This window comes from Lissotriton vulgaris, chromosome 3_2, assembly GCF_964263255.1.
Source record: "Lissotriton vulgaris chromosome 3_2, aLisVul1.2, whole genome shotgun sequence".
NCBI lineage: Eukaryota > Metazoa > Chordata > Amphibia > Caudata > Salamandridae > Lissotriton > Lissotriton vulgaris.
Genome location: NC_141690.1, coordinates 267,122,114 through 267,140,152, shown reverse-complemented (window position 1 = coordinate 267,140,152; position 18,039 = coordinate 267,122,114). Strand labels below are relative to the sequence as shown.

Here is an 18,039-nt window from a genome sequence, read left to right as displayed (position 1 = left end):
TTTCATATCACACACAAGAGAAGGTTCTCGACTACCCAACAATACAGACAAGTTATTTCAGTATTAAAACACCCCCTTTATTCAATGTGTAAACACTTGTCTTTTGTGAGATTTGTTTAACCAATTTATTATATCTCAGCCCATTACCATATAAATTGGTTAAATATTTCTCACAAAGGTCAAATATTTACACATTGATCTAAGGATGTGTGCTAATACTAAAATAACTTGTTTGCATCAATCGCTAGTGGGGCCCTTCTCTTGTGTATGTTATTTTGATATATTGATCCCTACCCCAGGGGCTGTAACATAACGATACCCCATCTAAGATGAAAACATTTCTTGCCGGTAAACGTTTTGCGCTGGAAAGTAAATTCCAAATAAACATTTTGCGCCAGTTTACATAACTTTTGTTGGGCAAAATGCTAGTGCATCTGCCTCCTAGTAACATCTTAGAGGAACCTTCCTGCATGAAAACAATCCACAGCAGCGTTTTCCTCCTTCTATGTGTGCTGCTGAATGCAGCGCACATAGAAAGAGGACAAAACAAGGACAAATTAAGATATTTCTCCTTATTATGCCTTCCCTGGGGAGGAGTAAAATTAGGACGCATTTCCAGGTTTACAAGTCCTTTTAAATGTTGGAATGCTTCAAAACCCATGGGAGATGCATGGGAACACCCACAGCAACACCCACAGAACGCCTCCCTAGTGCAAAGTGAGGCCAAGCAGCGATTTGTGCTGCATCGCCTTACTCGGGATATATGAGGCCACTCAAAACCATCAAAGTGGCTTCATAATTCTGACTCAGAGCCTTGTATCACGCCCGCGTGAACCACTTTGCGTGGTGCAAACATGACACAAGACTCATGAATATGACCCGCTGTGTTCATAGTCTTCTTTAAGAACACATTGTGCCACTGTTTCGTCACTTTTTGATACGCTCCAGCTGCGCAAACCACCATAACATGTATGAGACCAAGCAAAGCCGCTTTGTGTGGCTTTGAGGGGCCTCATATATATAGAGTAAGCAACACAGCGCAAATCACTGCTTTTCATTACTTTGCACTATCCAAAGAGGCGTTTCCCTCTTCCTGTGAGGAAAAAACATAGAAAGAGGAAAAAACGAGCAGAAAAAAAAGATATTTCTCCTATGAGGCCACTCAAAGCCACACAGGGTGACTTTGCGCGGCTTCATAAATCAGATTGAGAGCCCTGCGTTATGCATGTACCACTTTACGTGGTGGAAAAGTGATGCAGGGCTCTCATAAATAAGCCACTCAATTGCTAGAGGTGAGCAACGCTTGTGCTCATTGAAACCTACATCTGTGGACTGCAGTCTGGCGCATAGCCCAGCCAGACAGATTCTCACAACAACAGGAAGGCTGTTAACTAATTGTTAACTCTTGCCATTTAGAATAAAACAGCATCTATAAAAGTCATTATTCAAGGTGGATTCATGGTATTCTGTTTTTTGGAGCGCTAGCAAGTAGCCTGAACCCAAGTCACCACCTCCCGTACAACTCACCTTATTGTTGCTGAACTGCAGGTCAAGGTGGAACAGCAGAGGGAAGTAGGTGTGAGGTCTTGCCCAGGAGGATGGATATGTCCAGTTGATTTGAAACTGTCCTGGATGCAGCCTCTGCACGTGCAGGTTCTCAGGATGCCCGGGCTTGACTGTACAGGCAAAGCAAGAGGACACAGGTGATGAGAGACATCATTATCTTGTGAGGATAAGATATGTTAGGTTCAGTAAGCTGTATAAGCTGGAGTCCGATACACCACAAGGGTTGTAATGAAGTTATGAGGTTCTATCTGGAGACCTTCAATGAAAATATGGGATCCTAGCTGGAGAACGTCAATGAAAATAGGAGGTTCTAGCTGGAGAACTTCAATGAAAATAAGAGGTTCTAGTTGGAGAGGAAAAATAAAAATATGAGGCACTAGCTGGAGAACTTCAGTGAAAATATGAGATTCTAGCTGGAGGTCTTCAGTGGAAATATGAACATTTAGCTGGAGAACTTCAATGAAAGTATGAAATTTGAGGTCCTAGCTGTTGAACTTCAATGGAAATATGAGGTTCTAGCTGGAGAACTGCAATGGAAATATAAAGTTCCAGCTGGAGAACTTCAATGGAAGTATGAGGTTCTAGCTGGAGAACTTCAATAAAAATATAAAGTTCCAGCTGGAGAACTTCAATGGAAGTATGAGGTTCCAGCTGGAGAATTTCAATGAAAATATAAAGTTCCAGCTGGAGAACTTCAATGGAAGTATGAGTTTCCAGCTGGAGAACTTCAATGAAAATATAAAGTTCCCGCTGGAGAACGTCAATGGAAGTATGAGGTTCCAGCTGGAGAACTTCAATAAAAGTATATAGTTCCAGCTGGAGAACTTCAATGGAAGTATAAGGTTCCAGCTGGAGAACTTCAATAAAAATATAAAGTTCCAGCTGGAGAAATTCAATGGAAGTATGAGGTTCTAGCTGGAGAACTTCAATAAAAATATAAAGTTCTAGCTGGAGAACTTCAATGGAAGTATGAGGTTCCAGCTGGAGAACTTCAATAAAAATATAGAGTTCCAGCTGGAGAACTTCAATGGAAGTATGAGGTTCCAGCTGGAGAACTTCAATGAAAATATAAAGTTCCAGCTGGAGAACTTCAATGGAAGTATGAGGTTCCAGCTGGAGAACTTCAATAAAAATATATAGTTCCAGCTGGAGAACTTCAATAAAAATATATAGTTCCAGCTGGAGAACTTCAATGAAAGTATGAAATTTGAGGTCCTAGCTGTTGAACTTCAATGGAAATATGAGGTTCTAGCTGGAGAACTGCAATGGAAATATAAAGTTCCAGCTGGAGAACTTCAATGGCAGTATGAGGTTCTAGCTGGAGAACTTCAATGAAAATATAAAGTTCCAGCTGGAGAACTTCAATGGAAGTATGAGGTTCTAGCTGGAGAACTTCAATGAAAATATAAAGTTCCAGCTGGAGAACTTCAATGGAAGTATGAGGTTCTAGCTGGAGAACTTCAATAAAAATATAAAGTTCCAGCTGGAGAACTTCAATGGAAGTATGAGGTTCCAGCTGGAGAATTTCAATGAAAATATAAAGTTCCAGCTGGAGAACTTCAATGGAAGTCTGAGGTTTCAGCTGGAGAACTTCAATGAAAATATAAAGTTCCAGCTGGAGAACTTCAATGGAAGTATGAGGTTCCAGCTGGAGAACTTCAATAAAAATATATAGTTCCAGCTGGAGAACTTCAATAAAAATATATAGTTCCAGCTGGAGAACTTCAATGAAAGTATGAGGTTCCAGCTGGAGAACTTCAATGAAAATATAAAGTTCCAGCTGGAGAACTTCAATGGAAGTATGAGGTTCCAGCTGGAGAACTTCAATGGAAGTATGAGGTTCCAGCTGGAGAACTTCAATGGAAGTATGAGGTTCCTGCTTTCTTTGTGCCTTCTAGCGCTAATGCAGACACCCTTGCGCCGTGGTGCAAGGGTGTCTGCGTTGCATGCAGGATTGTTTTTGTGCATGAAAACGCACCTTCTTGCACAAAAACATGCCTCTGAGACATTTTGCACTTTCTATGTGTGCTGCAGAATCCAGCACATGCAGAAAGAGGAAAAACAAGGAGAAATAAAGATATTTCTCCTTGTTCCATCCCACCTGTGAAGGCGCAGCATTTTGATGCATCCCCAGGTATACCTGTAATGATAAATCTGGGAATGTGGCAAAATCCACGGGTGGATGCGTGAGAACACCCACACTCCACCCATGGACCGCCTCCCAGGGGCAGAGTAAAGCAATGCATCGATTTGCACTGTGTTGCGTTACTCTCGATTTATCAAGCCACGCAGGGCCACTGAAGGTAGCCTTTCGTGGCGCGATAAATCTAACTTAAGAGTTACTTTGGTCTTGCACCCCTTGCATGGCACAAGTGCGATGCAACTCATTAATAAGTCTGCCCCTCAGTCTGAAAAAAGTGTCCTGTGTGAGCCTTCATCAGTTCAGGTTTATATTCACAACCATGCGGAACATGCATAAGGCTTATCACGGCAGAGATTCAGGTTACAGCCAGAACCTGGTGGCCCGATACAGATAAGACGGAGATACTGATCTTAAAGTCACTCCGCCAGCAAAAATCCGAACAGCAGAAATACAGGGACAGATTAGTAGGAGTCGACTGCGCAAGACTATGCAAATACCTGAATCAAAACTGGGGGCAGAGGTGGTCCCTCTTCAGGGGGAGTCCGATCCACAAGTGACAGGGTGGATGTGTTCTTCCGGGATAGGAGTGAGAGATCAGTTATTCTTTCTCTTCATTTGTGATGATCCCATTGGTGGTGTTTAAGGCAAGAAGGTAGAAAATGGGTCTAGTATCGGTAATGCCAAGACGACAAGCTTGGGGGCCTATTAACAAAGGCTTTATCTCCACTTTTTTGGCTTTTAAAGCCAAAGAAGCTGAGATAAAAATATCGCCCTATCAACAACAGGGTGTTAACATGCAAAATCGCATATTAGCACCCTTTTTCACTACGCTTCCCATTGCATCTCTAATGAGATGCAAAGTGGGCGTTCCAGGGCAAAATAATAGGAGAAATGTCTCTAAGCGACATTTCTCCTATTATCAAGCTTCAAGCTAACCCTGTTAGAGACAAAAAAAGCAACGCTACCCACGGTTAAAGCTGCTTTTTCACGTCTGCTAATTTTCAGGCTTAGCCATGTAATCCAATGGGAGGTGGATTACATGGCTAAATCCACCATGGGCTATCAGCAAGGATATCCCTATAGTTTTATCACTGCATTAACAGCGATAACCTCCCAAGATGCAGCTATCGTTGGATTTTTTATCGCCTAGGCGGTTAGCGTTGTTAATAATGCGATAAACAGGCGATATTATCCACCCTTAGCGTTAATTTTCCCTGTTCCTTGTTAATATGCCCCTTGGTTTCCAGGTCATCTGCACTTTCTTGGGATTCTCCAGTCTTTATTCGCCACTTTCAGGTGACCCTCAGGCGCTGTCTGAAGGAAATGCCACCTGATGGTGCATTCAGGGTCACTGCGACTGTCATTTGGGATGGTTTTAGAGGGCACTGGCAGGTCTCGGGATTTTTTCAACCGTTCATATTTTTCATGAAAGAATCCATGGTACTAACAAGAAATCCCACTCCAGCTGGAAAGGGTGGTGGGGTTGATCATCTAAATGACTCTCAATCCATTGGAGACAGATGTGATTGCTGCTTTGACTTTTTTGCCCCATTTAGCAGCGGAAAAGCATACTAAACCGGTTATTATTCCAGATTGTCTCTTTTGGCCATAAATGTCCTGATGGTTATTGTCCCAGTGGGAGGACATCCATGGGTCTACAAGCTACTGAGGAAGAATGTGTTTTCAAACCCATGTAAATCCAAGTATTGCAAGACATTTTTAAAGTTGTTTCAGTCTTGTCTTCTGAATAAGGATCATTCCAGGAAGGAGGTGTCGGCTAACCTACAATATGTGGTTATATCTGGGTTTGTGCAAGATGGTCTTGGGAGTTAGATCCGGATAGAATGGTGTTTCCTTTCACTGGAGTAATATTCAGGAGAACCAAAACCAACACCCACCTAGTTTCACATCCAGGTTTTCCAGATATCCACAACCTATGCAAAAACTACAAGGGACTTCACATCCACGGTTATTGATTTCATTGAGTCAGGCGGGGGCTGCAGGAGGCTGACTTTGATGTTTATGTTTCTGAAGCACATTTGGGGCTGAAGCTGTGGCCTCTAACGCGTTTCTTCCAGGAAACAAGGTGGAGGACATCCTGAGGACAGCTGATTGCTCAGCAGATTCTACTTTTAAGACACTAGCATAATCTCTGCCCCTGGTCCAGACATAGACTAAAAAATATCGCAAGCTATTGTGAAAGAATGTTTAATGTCCATGAAGAACGCAGAGGTGAGGACTGTCCATCAGTGAAACATTGGATAGTTGTGAGATGTTCTGGGATGCTTCCTGTTAGACCCGTCTGCTTCTGATAGTCCCCTCACCACTATGATTTATTTTGTTCCCCTGTACCTCCCAAAATTTGTCGCTTTTCTTTGTCTACCAGGACCTTTTGTGTGCTGTTTCATGGGGCTAGATGTTCCTTGACGCCCAGTTGTTCACAAGGTTTTTGGCACCTATTTACAAGGCACCTGGCGAAACCTGTGACATTATCGACTGGGATTGGCAACCTGTATGAATGGCCTCAAAATGGTGGCCATCCTTTTTCCTCATGTGAGTGACTCCCCTTGGAGCCTCCATGAACCTTGACCTTTCAAGGTTTTGGCGCCCTTTTACTTGGCGCACATTCCTGACAGGAATTACTTTATTTCCCTCAGGTACACAAAATGGCTGCTCTAGAACCCCAGTATGGTGGCTGTTAGGGTCCCAAATACCTCTCAGAAGTGCCATGTCATGGGCCTAGCCCAAAGAAGGTTCTAGAACCTACTGGCACGAGCCAGCACCTCAGGGCACTGGCTATATAAGGTCCAGTCCCTGGCGGCCATTTTAGATGACCAGAAGACTAGATAGGATAATGATGTTCCAGATCTAGGTGAAGAAGGAGATTCCAGACTTGACACCAGATTGACACCTGCCCTGTTGACCCCTGAGGCGGCTGGTAGCGCGGGCAGTAGAGCAAGCAAGGGTCACTGGCGTGGATCCTGACTGGCGTTCAAGTCAGCTGTGTGTGCAGTGACCTCGCGCCTACAGCACCTGCCCAGCGAGTGCCTCGTCACCCCCAAGAGACTGTGGCCGTTGTCGTGTGCCTTCCCCGCCCCCCCCCCGCCCCCCCACCCCCGGTGGTGAATTACGACAGACTCGGGTCGCGAGAGCAAGTTCGCCGCGACCGCGAGCATCTTCTGTGCCCCTTTTGTGACAGGCGCCTCCAGCGAGGAGCTCGGACGTCTCCAAGCTCCACCGGTGTAGAGTGCTTCCTGCGCAGACTGAGGTGAGGTGGTGCCCCGGGGCGGGGAAAGGCCGTCCTTCGTTGGGCGGGACTACTGTCTCTGCCCCTCCCCAGTGAATCGGCGGCTGTAGCTGTGGGCGGGAGCCATCCCTGTTTGAGGAAGTCAGAGGGAGGTCCGTGGAGCCCCTGAGAACCCGTCGCTGACGAGAGAAGTGCTGAACCCGACTGAATCGCTTTTCGATTGCAGCCGATGTGAGGTGGGCCCGTTTCTTCAGGTGGGAAGCGGTGATATAAAGGAACTGTGAGCCGGCATTTATTTGACTGAGCGCGAAGATTGTGTGACCTCTTCGGCAGCCCCGTTTGTCAGTCTAAAGACTTTGAACTGGTGCCGCCTGTGTGCTAGCAGTGGTAAAGCCCCTAGGCGCGCATAATCCCCACCGGCAAACAGAGATCTCAACCCGGTGGCAGCCGAGTGTAAATGAAGTGTTCACTGTCTTTCCTTGCCTTTTAGTTACACGCGCATAACCCCGTGTGGTTCTTAGAGAGTCCCAACACTCCTTTTGTGCCCAGAGAATCCTGTGTACAGGATTGGTGTGATCGTCATAAACTGTAAGAGTTATCTTTCCAACATGAAATGTAATCGCAAATGTAATGTTCCTGAAGTATTTAATTGGTGGCAGCGACACCAGAATGAACCGGTGAATGTTTATTTAACTGAACCAGAATTTATTCTGCTAAACAAAGAGTGATATTTATTCTGTTTATTGATATTTATTCCTGATATTTATTCTATTTATTGATGATATTTATTCCCAAGCTAATTTATTGTATTTATTCCAAAATCGAAACCCAGCAAATTGTGGCCAAAAGAAATGTGTATGTGCTTTCCTAATTGATCCCCATTCACAACAGAGAATTTTTACATAAAGGAATCATATTTTTCTACAACAGTGGTGTGGTGTCCTTCTTTTTGGTGGTTGTACAAGGAGATATTATTGGGTCAAAGCCGGCTTAACACGATAGCCTTCACTTGCCTTGACACTTGAGCCAAGCTACCCCCTTTGTGCTGGGCTTGCCCATCGCAGGTCCAACACTTCCCACCACCATCCCTTGGAGTACCTGCTGATGTAAACAGTCAGCGGCGGTACTCCAAGATTCTGATCTGAAAAAGTGCACATGCTTTTGATTTACAGAGGCTGAGTAGATGAAAATATAGGACAACCACAAATGGAGGACAGGCGATGAGCTGCCTGGCAGGATGATGACATTCAGACGTTCTATAGGATAATGCTATTGGATTGCTGTTTTTATCACATTGTTGTTCTTTTTTCTGAGGATTGTGGATAGTTTATTGTTCGAAATGACCGTGTTTTTCTTGGCTGCTGTGTGTATAAAAGGAAACTGCAAAAGCCTCTGTGTCCTTAATAGAATTGTAAATTTCCTTTACAAAAGCTAGGAGAACTTTTTCAATTCTGCAACAATGATTGAGAAAATGCACAGCCCCACATAGAGCAAATAGGGAAGTGTATGCCCCGGTGCAGAAGCAGAAGTTCAGTCAAGTCACACACCATGATCCAGCCGTGAAGTTAGTATTCAGTAAAGCCACAACATTTTCTTATATGTTCTTAACTCTCCCCCCAATGAAGCGGCGCCAATTCTGAAAATGTACGTACTTATGTTACGCAGAAACATTGTTCTGTTATCAGAGACGTAAGTGTGGTCATTTACAGCCTCCACGTACACAGTGAAGGCCGAGTCCTCTTCACCATCTGGACAGGATCTGGGAAACTCCAACTCAAATGTGACCACCCCCTCGTGGATCCTGTGGACTTCAATCCAGTCCAAGTCTGAGTCCCTGGAAAAGACAAGAGGGCAAGAGATGTTAATGCCTTCAAACATATGTCATTTGTGACTTGAAATGTGTTAGACCTGTCAGTCCTTTGGGTGGTCCCTCCTAATATTGTTTTTATCCTCTTTTTTGCCTTCTGTATTTTTTTTTGTGTGTCCACTACATATTTTTGGTGTTGACCCTAGGTCTCTGGAAGTCCATGGTTACTCATTAACAATGTGGCGCGAGGGCTCCTCTAAAATGAAGGGAGAGTAGGTGAAATACAAAATGGTGGCCTGTCCAAATCACCTCATAACCTGGGGCCATAGGGTTGCATTGAGGGGTTCCAGAACCTTCTGGTCCACTCTGGACTCTCTTGGCCCAGGCTATAAAAGGTGGAATGTTGGGTGGCCATTTTGTCATTGTGTGAGGAGTGAGACCAGTCAGGAGTTAAGGCTGCCTGTGGGGAGGTTGGTGCACTGAGGGGGATCTGACTGTGTCTGGACTTGCTATCCCTCTTTGCTGGTCTACCTACCCCCCCCTTATGCCCCTTCATAGAGGAACCCTGGTTTCATTCTGGTGAGCGGAGGACATCTGACCAGGGAGTTGAGTGGTGCTTGTTGTTGTCGTTGGTAAGGGCTTCTAACTGTAAGAGCTTCTGACTGTAAAGATGGTCCAAGCCGTAACAGGAGAATACTTTATTAAGATAAATAATAGAAATACAGGCGATCGCCAGGGAGCAGCTGCAAGGAAAGACTGCTCCAGTATAACTGACTCCCAACATACGAAAGATGCTAACACATACATTATAACCTGGCGTCATATACATTCTAAAGAGAACCTAAGCACGAGCCTTAAAGGCATATAATACAAGGCAACATAACACACACCCCCTCCTTCCAATGAAAGAATAAGGAGAAGAGGTAACAAGAAGAAAACGAAAAACTTAAAGAAATAAAGAAACAAAAGGGAACAAAAAGAAACAGCACAAAACAAAATAATATAGTTCATTTTGTCACATAGTCCTTAAGCCAAGAAGGTAAAACACTTGTTCTTTTCCCATGTCCAAACTCCAGAACACTGGGACCACCATCTCTGTTAAAGCCTTTGTTAGCACTAGTACTAACAACCCCTCCTCCCCCTTCACAAAAAGACTGACTAACCAGAGAAGAGTCATCAACAACTCCATTGGTGTCTCTTTCCACCTCAGCCATTTGTGATTGTAAACAACTGTTATCAAAATGGTCCTCAATCCAATCATAATTATCTCGGTCACTTACAACTCCATCACACGCATTACCACATTGCTTGGCATTAATTGCAATGCTTTTCATGTTCCACACTCTTCCATCACTCAACCTCACTGCATTTCTCAACACTTCAATTATTTGCATTGGTGGTTCAAAAGCACTTTCACCTTTAGGTACTTTAAAAGGTTTCCTCACATGTACCCAATCCCCTACTCCAATTTTTACATCCTTTGTGCTATAGTGATTATCAAAAAATTCTTTGCTTTTAGCATGGACCATATCCAGATCACTCTTGACTTTAGCTGGAGACCATTCTGTGACCTTGCCCGTAACCAACCAATCTGGGTTGACTTTGCTTCTCGGTAGTCTGCCTCTCATCATAACAAACGGAGACAATCCTGTACTTGCCTGCGATGTTGTCCTGTATGACCACACCGCTTTCTGTACCTGAACCTTCCAATCCATTCTTTTGTTAATGGCTGCCTGAATAACACCTTTGATTACCCTATTAAATCTTTCAACTGTGCCATTTCCACTAGGATTGTATAAGGCTGTAGTTTTATGCTTAACACCACACTTTTGAAAATAATTGTCAGCCATATGTGATAAAAACTGTACTCCATTATCAGTCAGGGTGCAAATGGGTAACCCTTCCATTATAAAAATCGTGTCCAAAAACTTCAGAACAGTATGCGTGCCCGCCTTATCCACGAATCTCACCATAGGCCAATTTGAAAATAAATCTATAGCAACCAAACCAAATTCTTTCATCTCCCCGATTGGCCCAATAATATCCATAGCAATGGTATCCCATGGTAGATCTGGAATTAACCCCTCACTCATACACGGTTTTAACGTCCTGAGAGTTTTATCTGCAGAATTACACACATCACAGTTCCTGACAAACTTCTCAGTATCCCTATCTATTCCTGGCCACCAAAACATGTTTTTCACAATCAATTTATTCCTACTAATGCCAAAATGTCCCTCATGACATAGCTCTAAAATTTTCTTCCTTAAGGAAACAGGGGGAATAACTCTATCACCTCTGAATAGTATGTTATTCTCAAGAGAAAACTCCATTCTAACTTCCCAAAAGGCTTTAAGTCCATCTTCAATAATATACTTTTTTGGCCAACCTTTACAGATATAATCCACAATTTTTTTAACTTCTACATCTTTACCCTGTTCCTCCAACCACTCCTGATTGCTAATAGCGGGTGTCCCTGAGTCATGCACCAAGGCAACACTAAAATTTCCCCACGGGTCATTCTCACACTCTTCGAGTGGAGCAGGCAATCTCGATAAACAGTCTGCAATGAGATTATCTCTACCTGGTAAGTAAACCATCTTATAAATAAACTCTCTCATGCGCATGGATATCCTAGCCATTCTACCCGAAGCCCCAGAAATGCCATCAGAAGATAAAATTTTAACTAATGGTCCATGATCTGTGCGAATGACTACTGGTTTGCCCCACACAAAAGCTCTAAAGTGTTCCAACGCCCATGCACACGCCAATGCCTCCCTTTCAATGATGGGGTATCTCGCTTCAGCAGAAGAAAGTGCTCTTGAGGCAAATAAAATAATATTTTCCTTTCCTTTTCCATCTTTTTGGGATAAAACTGCCCCCAGGCCCTTATCACTCGCATCTATTGTCAAACACTCCACATTCGGATCAAAACTTGCCAATGCATTAACATTCTGTAAACCTTTTTTGATCTGTTCAAAATCATCCTGGCAACACTTTGTCCACTCAAACTTCACGTTCTTTTTGAGTAGATTCCGAATATTAAACACCTTAGATGCAAAATTGCTCACAAACTTTGCACAGTATTCAGCCATACCAAGAAAGGCCCTAACTTCTTCTTTTGTACTTGGTGCCTTTGAACTTACAATATTCTCAATCAAAGCTGGTTTAGGTCTGATTCCTTCCTCACTAATGGTGTGACCCAAATATGACACACTCCTTTTACTAAATTTACACTTAGGCAATTCCACCGTTAGTCCTGCTTTTTCTAGCACCCTTACAACTTGTCTCAACTTTGAATCATGTTCATCTTGGTTCTTAGCAGCAACCAAAATATCGTCCTGAAAAAACGAAATCATGTCCAAATTCCCTAGTAATCTGTACATCAAACGCTGAAATACAGCCGCAGCTGATGCCAGCCCAAACGGCATCCTTTTAAGCTAATAGGAACCGAAAGGCGTGACAAAAGCCGTGAGACTCCTAGACTCTGGCTCTAACTCCACCTGGTGATAAGCGGCGGAGAGATCTATAGTCGAGAACCAGGTGGCACCCTTTAATGAAGACACCATTTTGTTGATCTTTGGTAACGGAAATTTCTCTATAATTATATTATTATTTAAATGGCGTAAGTCTATGCATAGACAAATCTTGCCATTCGGTTTTCGTGCAACTACAATAGGACTAATCCATTCAGACGCCTCCACCTCTTCTATGATCCCCTTAGCTAGCAGGCCTTGCAACTCCTTCTTTACTTCCTCTCTGATCAACATGGGGATGGGTCTTGCTTTGTGCACCTTAGGTTCAGCATTAGCTTTGAGTAATATTTTATGCTCAAAGCCTTTCAATTTCCCAAGCACTTCACCAAACACTCCTGGAAATTCTTTACACAACATGTCACTCAACTTACTCTCATCATCCATTACCAAAACTTTTTCAACACTGTTTGGGTCTAAAATTATGTTCACATTTTTCTGATCAAACCACCCCAATACTGATGGTCCCAGCTTTGACACATAGCTGTGTCTAGGCGCCGGGAAACCCTTTTTGGGTAGCTGTTGCGCCCTACAAATTGACAAAATAAAATAAATAAATATACAATTTACCTCTTGTGCTCCTTCCCTTGAATAAAAAGGTAAGCCACCTACAACCCAGCATTTCGATTCTATTGCCAGTATAACTAATAGGGCAAATATCAGAAACATTCAATTGATTACCAATTTTTCCTACAAAACTTTTCCTCCAAATCTCCTCATTGACAATCGTGTAAGGAGAACCTGAGTCTGCATACACTTCTACAACAACACCACCTAATGAAATGTTACATAAGGGTTTACCCTGTAAAGATTCTTCCGATATATTAATTACGCAATTTCCCTTCACATTTTTAATACAATCAAATCTTTCTCCGTCTAGTTCCTCAATCTACTCCTCCTCATCCCAAATATACTTGACGTTACTTCGTCTACGACACATCTTACTAAAATGTCCCACCAGCCCACAGATTCCACATTTCTTTCTCAAGGCAGGACAATTCCTACTGAAAGCCAAATGTTCTTTACTGTCACAACGGTAAGATCTTCTTTCTTCATTTTTTGTTTCTTTATTTTGGTATCTAGTAGGCTGACTTGTCCCTTTTCCTTGCCAATTTTGCTGATATCTGGTCTGAGATTGGCTTTGCGGTTGCTGATACCTGGTCTGTGATTGGCTAGAAAGTTGAATCTTACAAATTGCCGAAGAAACTTTCTCTTGTTCTGTTTCTTTCACTACTGAGGAACATCTACCAGACATTTCTGCTTTTCTCATTTTGGCTAAAACGTCATCCAATGGTGCATCGCCATTCACCCATAGACAATCTTGTAAGGTAGAATTATTGTTATGAATAACTAATTGATCCCTTATCAACTCGTCGTGCAAATCTCTAAAATTACAGTAGATCGCTAATTTCTTCAAATCATCAATCCACTCATCAACAGTTTCTTGCTTAGTCTGTTTCCTTTGAAAGAACTTATGTCTAGTTACACCAATACATACTTTCAGTGCAAAGTATTTGTCCATATCTTTAATCCAGTTTTCAAAAACATCCAAACTTGAATCCTCTATTTTGTTCATCCGTAAATGGGTTTTTCATCCAATTGGTCCCAATGAATGTAACAAAATTCTCTTCTTTTGTTCTGGTTTCATCTTCATCCCTTCATCAACTGCTTCAATATAGTTTATGAAGTATACCTTCCACTCAATCCACTTAATACTCGGTTGAGTACCTGTAGCCCAAACCGGCTCAGGAGCGCTTATAGTAAAATTTTGTTGCGCCATTTCACACTCTTTATTATCAGTAGTGTCTCCTCTTTCCATATAATTATACTCTTTTTTAAATAAAATTACAGTACGTTCTTCAATGACTTTAAATCTGTAATAATGATACCCTCCGACAATCTCACCTGTATTTGCTTAAAGTATTCTTTTTCTATTAATCTCCGTTAATGTTCAATCTTGAACCAATCCAACGTTTATTTATTTATGTTAAGAAGATCCTTCTTCCTAACTCTGCACTGCTCCGGTGAATACCTTGAATTAGTGTCCCAAAATGGCCGCAGCGTAAGGTCACCCTGCATGAACTTGTGTGATTACTTCACAACCTCTGATCCTTTCCGGCGTTCTGCAGGGAACACTTCCGAGAGTTCTACAAAACCTCTCGCGTATCACCATGTCGAACCTCTACTGCTGCTCGAAAGATGCAGCCGAACGGGAGGCTCAACGGATACAATCCATCCAAGAAAACAAAGTCTTGCCGTGAGGTATGTTTAACACAAACTTCTAAATAATCACTGACCTTTTTTTTTAAAAAATTGGAGCCGATGTTTCTGAGGTGCCGATGTTCAGATAATATACGCCTTTAATTCCGTATAAAAGCATAAAATCCAAATGTGATTTGAAGTCTTCACACGAATCAGGGTCCAAATTCAATGTCGCCAATTGTAATGATGGTCCAAGCCGTAACAGGAGAATACTTTATTAAGGTAAATAATAGAAATACAGGCGAGCGCCAGGGAGCAGCTGCAAGGAAAGACTGCTCCAGTATAACTGACCCCCAACATACGAAAGATGCTAACACATACATTCTAACCTGGCGTCATATACATTCTAAAGAGAACCTAAGCACGAGCCTCAAAGGCATATAATACAAGACAACATAACACGACCTCTGCCCTAGCTCTCCTCAACCTTGCTGCCGCCTGGAGTCTGGGTGCGCAAAGACTTTTTAGCTGTCCCGCCAAAAGAAACCCACCTGAGCCTCTACTTTAGAAAGTAGCGCAGGATAAATCACAGCCGCTGCCCCTAGGTTCATTGGCGCTTTCCACGCGAACCTCACCTCATTGCTGCTGGCCCCGTCGAAGTCCCTGATAGCATCTGTGGGCCCCCACTGAGAAGATCCTGGGTAGGGGGGTGCCGGGTATTGGAAAGGTGAGTGGTGGTGCTCCAGGGAGGCGGAGACGGTGTGGCTGCGGCATAGCGGAAGCCTGCCCCAGCGCTGACTAAGTGAGCGTCAGGAAGAAGGGGGCAGGATTGAAGGAGGCCGAGCCCGGGTTAAGTTCCCTCCCTCTGATGAGTGAGAGGGCGGGACGCAGAGCCAGCTGGAACGCCCGGAAGAGACGCTGTGAAGTCCCGGTTCAGGCCAGCCGCTGGGAGCCTGTCCCGCGTTATAAGGCAGAAACTGACATCGTAGAGGCCTGATCGCACGGGTGGCAGGTAGCGGCTGAATAGACTGTGCTGGGCCAAGGACCTGACCGAAACCGGGTAAGATCGCCGGAGTGTTGTTTGGGGCCTCAGGTGGTGAGAGGGCCCCACTACTGCCTTCGAAACTTAACTGGAGACTGCTGGAAGTAGCGGAAAGAAGGGGTGGGGGAGCACATGAGACAGGACTAATTCCCCCACACAGTTCCACAAAGGAGGGACTTAAAAGAAGAGGAAAGTTAAACGGCAGGAGGTGAAAGTTGATTGAATTTGCTGGGTCTCCAAGGGACCTGCCATTTATTATAATACCACTGTCTGCTTGAACTTAATGATTCTGAATGTTACCCTTCTAGAACAATTAATTGCTTACTTCACTGGTAAATCGACCTGATACATACCTGTGTTTAATTTAACACCTTAGCTGCTTCGCAAATATCCCTCCCCAGTGCTGCGCTGTCCATTGGAACTAGTGCTGAATGGACGTCCAATGGTCGTGCGCAGCACTGGGGAGGTAGCGCTCGTGACGACCGTTGGCCGTCAGCAGCGCTTAAGAGGTTAATGGATTCTAATGCTTGAGGCCTAGATGTGGTGACAGAATACAGAAAAACTGCCTAGAGCCTTTCTCTTTTACTGTTATATTGAAGGGAGTCATTAATTGAGTTAATCTTTTACAGCTAGCCTGCTCTCTAATGCTCTGACTAAGTAAGGTTCACCAGGGAAAGACAATCTTATGTCATGGTTTATGTTTACAAAAGCAGGTAATCCAAATGAAATGTCTATAATGTGAATTTATTATTGGTGTTGCAACTGAAAAAACAAACTTAAAAGAAATATAAAGAGTTTCTACCTTTTCTAAATACGGTGTGGTGTCATTTTTGGTGGAGGTATGTTGGGTTACTGCATTGAGTGTGTCGCAAGTACAAAACAGTAGTCTTGGAGTGAAGCCTATACCCCTTGAGCTAAGCTACCCTAGGTGGACCGGAGACCCCGGGTCCAACATATTTGGTGTTCAGTGGTGGGATTAGGGCTTGTACTTGGGTCCACTTGACAGTGGCTTAGTGTGCACCACGTACCCTACACCTGGAGTTTTCTCCTATTGGTCTCCCTAATTGGATGTTTTTGTTTTTTCCAAATTCATTTCTGGTGGTGGGTTGAAGTAGACCTTACTTGACGCCTCTTTCTTGAATATTCCAAATAAATATCTGAGGTCCCGCCTGGTAAAATGGAGTTTGAGTTAGCTGAGTTAGAGACTTACACAGCGGCCCAACTTAGGGAATTTTGCCAGGAGAAGGGGGTGTTCTTCAAGCGGGGTGCGAAGAAAGTGGAACTCCAAACCAGCTTGAGAGCATAGGGGGCAGCTCACCCAAATGGGAAAAAGGAGGAGAAAGAGGTGGATTGTGACACCATCATTGAAGTAGACATGCTGTACCAAACCGAAGGGGGGAATCTGTTACCAGGTCCTAGGACACCTTCGAGGGCGGGCAGTAGTGTATCTGAAAGGAGCCTGACTGCAGCAGAGTTAGCTGACAGGAGGGAGGAAAGACAATTAAAATGGGAGTTAGCTAGGTTGGAAAAGGAGAGGGAGGAGAAGAGGCTTGCCCATGAGCTTAGCTTATCTTAAGGGAGTTAGATCTCAAAGCCCTACAGATAGGGACCTCCAGTAATCCTGTTGGTGGCAGCGTACCTAAGGAAATTACCAGGGAACCCAGACCCTATTTGCCCAAAGATGTAGTCGCCAGTTTTAGTGTAGGAGACAACATTGCCAAATGGTTGGCTGCCTATGAGGTCTCATTAAGAGCCCATGGGATTTCAGAAAGTCATTGGGGGGCGTGGCCTGTATAAGTATATGCCTCCGGTATGGGGGGATGCTCTTTTAGCCTTAGAGCAGGAGGAACAGACCAATTACCCCACCATGAAGGTTGCTCTGATCAGAAAGTTTGGGCTGACCCCTGAAAAATACAGGCAGAAATTTCGGAGCAGCCACAAACTAGCTACACAAAACTGGGTAGATTTTCTGGACTACGCTAAAAAGGCATTGGAGGGATGGGTGCAAGGCAGTGAGGTGACTGATTACGAGGGGTTATATGACCTGTTCTTAAAGGAGCACCTCCTAGAGAAATGGTTTCCGGAGCTGGGTCAACACCTGGTGTACAGCAAGCTGACTAACCCTAGGAAGCTTGCGGAGGAGGCAGACATCTGGGCTAGTACCCGGGTGTCCTTAAAGGGGACTGGAGGGGATTCCCAAAGGACTAGTCAGGGCGCTCCCCAGAAGAAAGAGGGGGGAGACAAAAAGAAGGAGTTCTCAAAAGGCCCCCAAAACAGTTTGCAAGGAAAGGGATCAGGTTACACTCCTAGGGTTAATCCACAAAAAAAACCCTATCCTGACCATAGTCAGCAGCCAAGGGTTGTCCGCTGCTATGAGTGTGGTGGCATTGGGCACTATAAAGGAGATGCCAAGTGCCCAAAGAGACCACCCTCTCCCACTGGAGGAAAAACCCCGGGAGTGGCTAGTGTAGTGCTCGGGGAGGAATTGCCTCTAGATAA

The 18,039-nt window shown here is 43.9% G+C and overlaps 1 protein-coding gene across 1 annotated transcript in view; it reads right to left on the bottom strand.

The window, feature by feature from the left end:
- LOC147725652 (interleukin-12 subunit beta-like) overlaps positions 1 to 18,039 on the bottom strand; it is a 155,671-nt gene that overhangs the window by 32,631 nt on the left and 105,001 nt on the right. Inside the window, exons 5-6 of the mRNA XM_086964562.1 lie at positions 8,609 to 8,790; positions 1,528 to 1,676 (exon numbers count right to left, since the gene is read on the bottom strand). Coding sequence (XP_086820688.1) covers positions 1,528 to 1,676; positions 8,609 to 8,790 — 331 coding nt within the window. The remainder of the gene's footprint in view (positions 1 to 1,527; positions 1,677 to 8,608; positions 8,791 to 18,039) is intronic.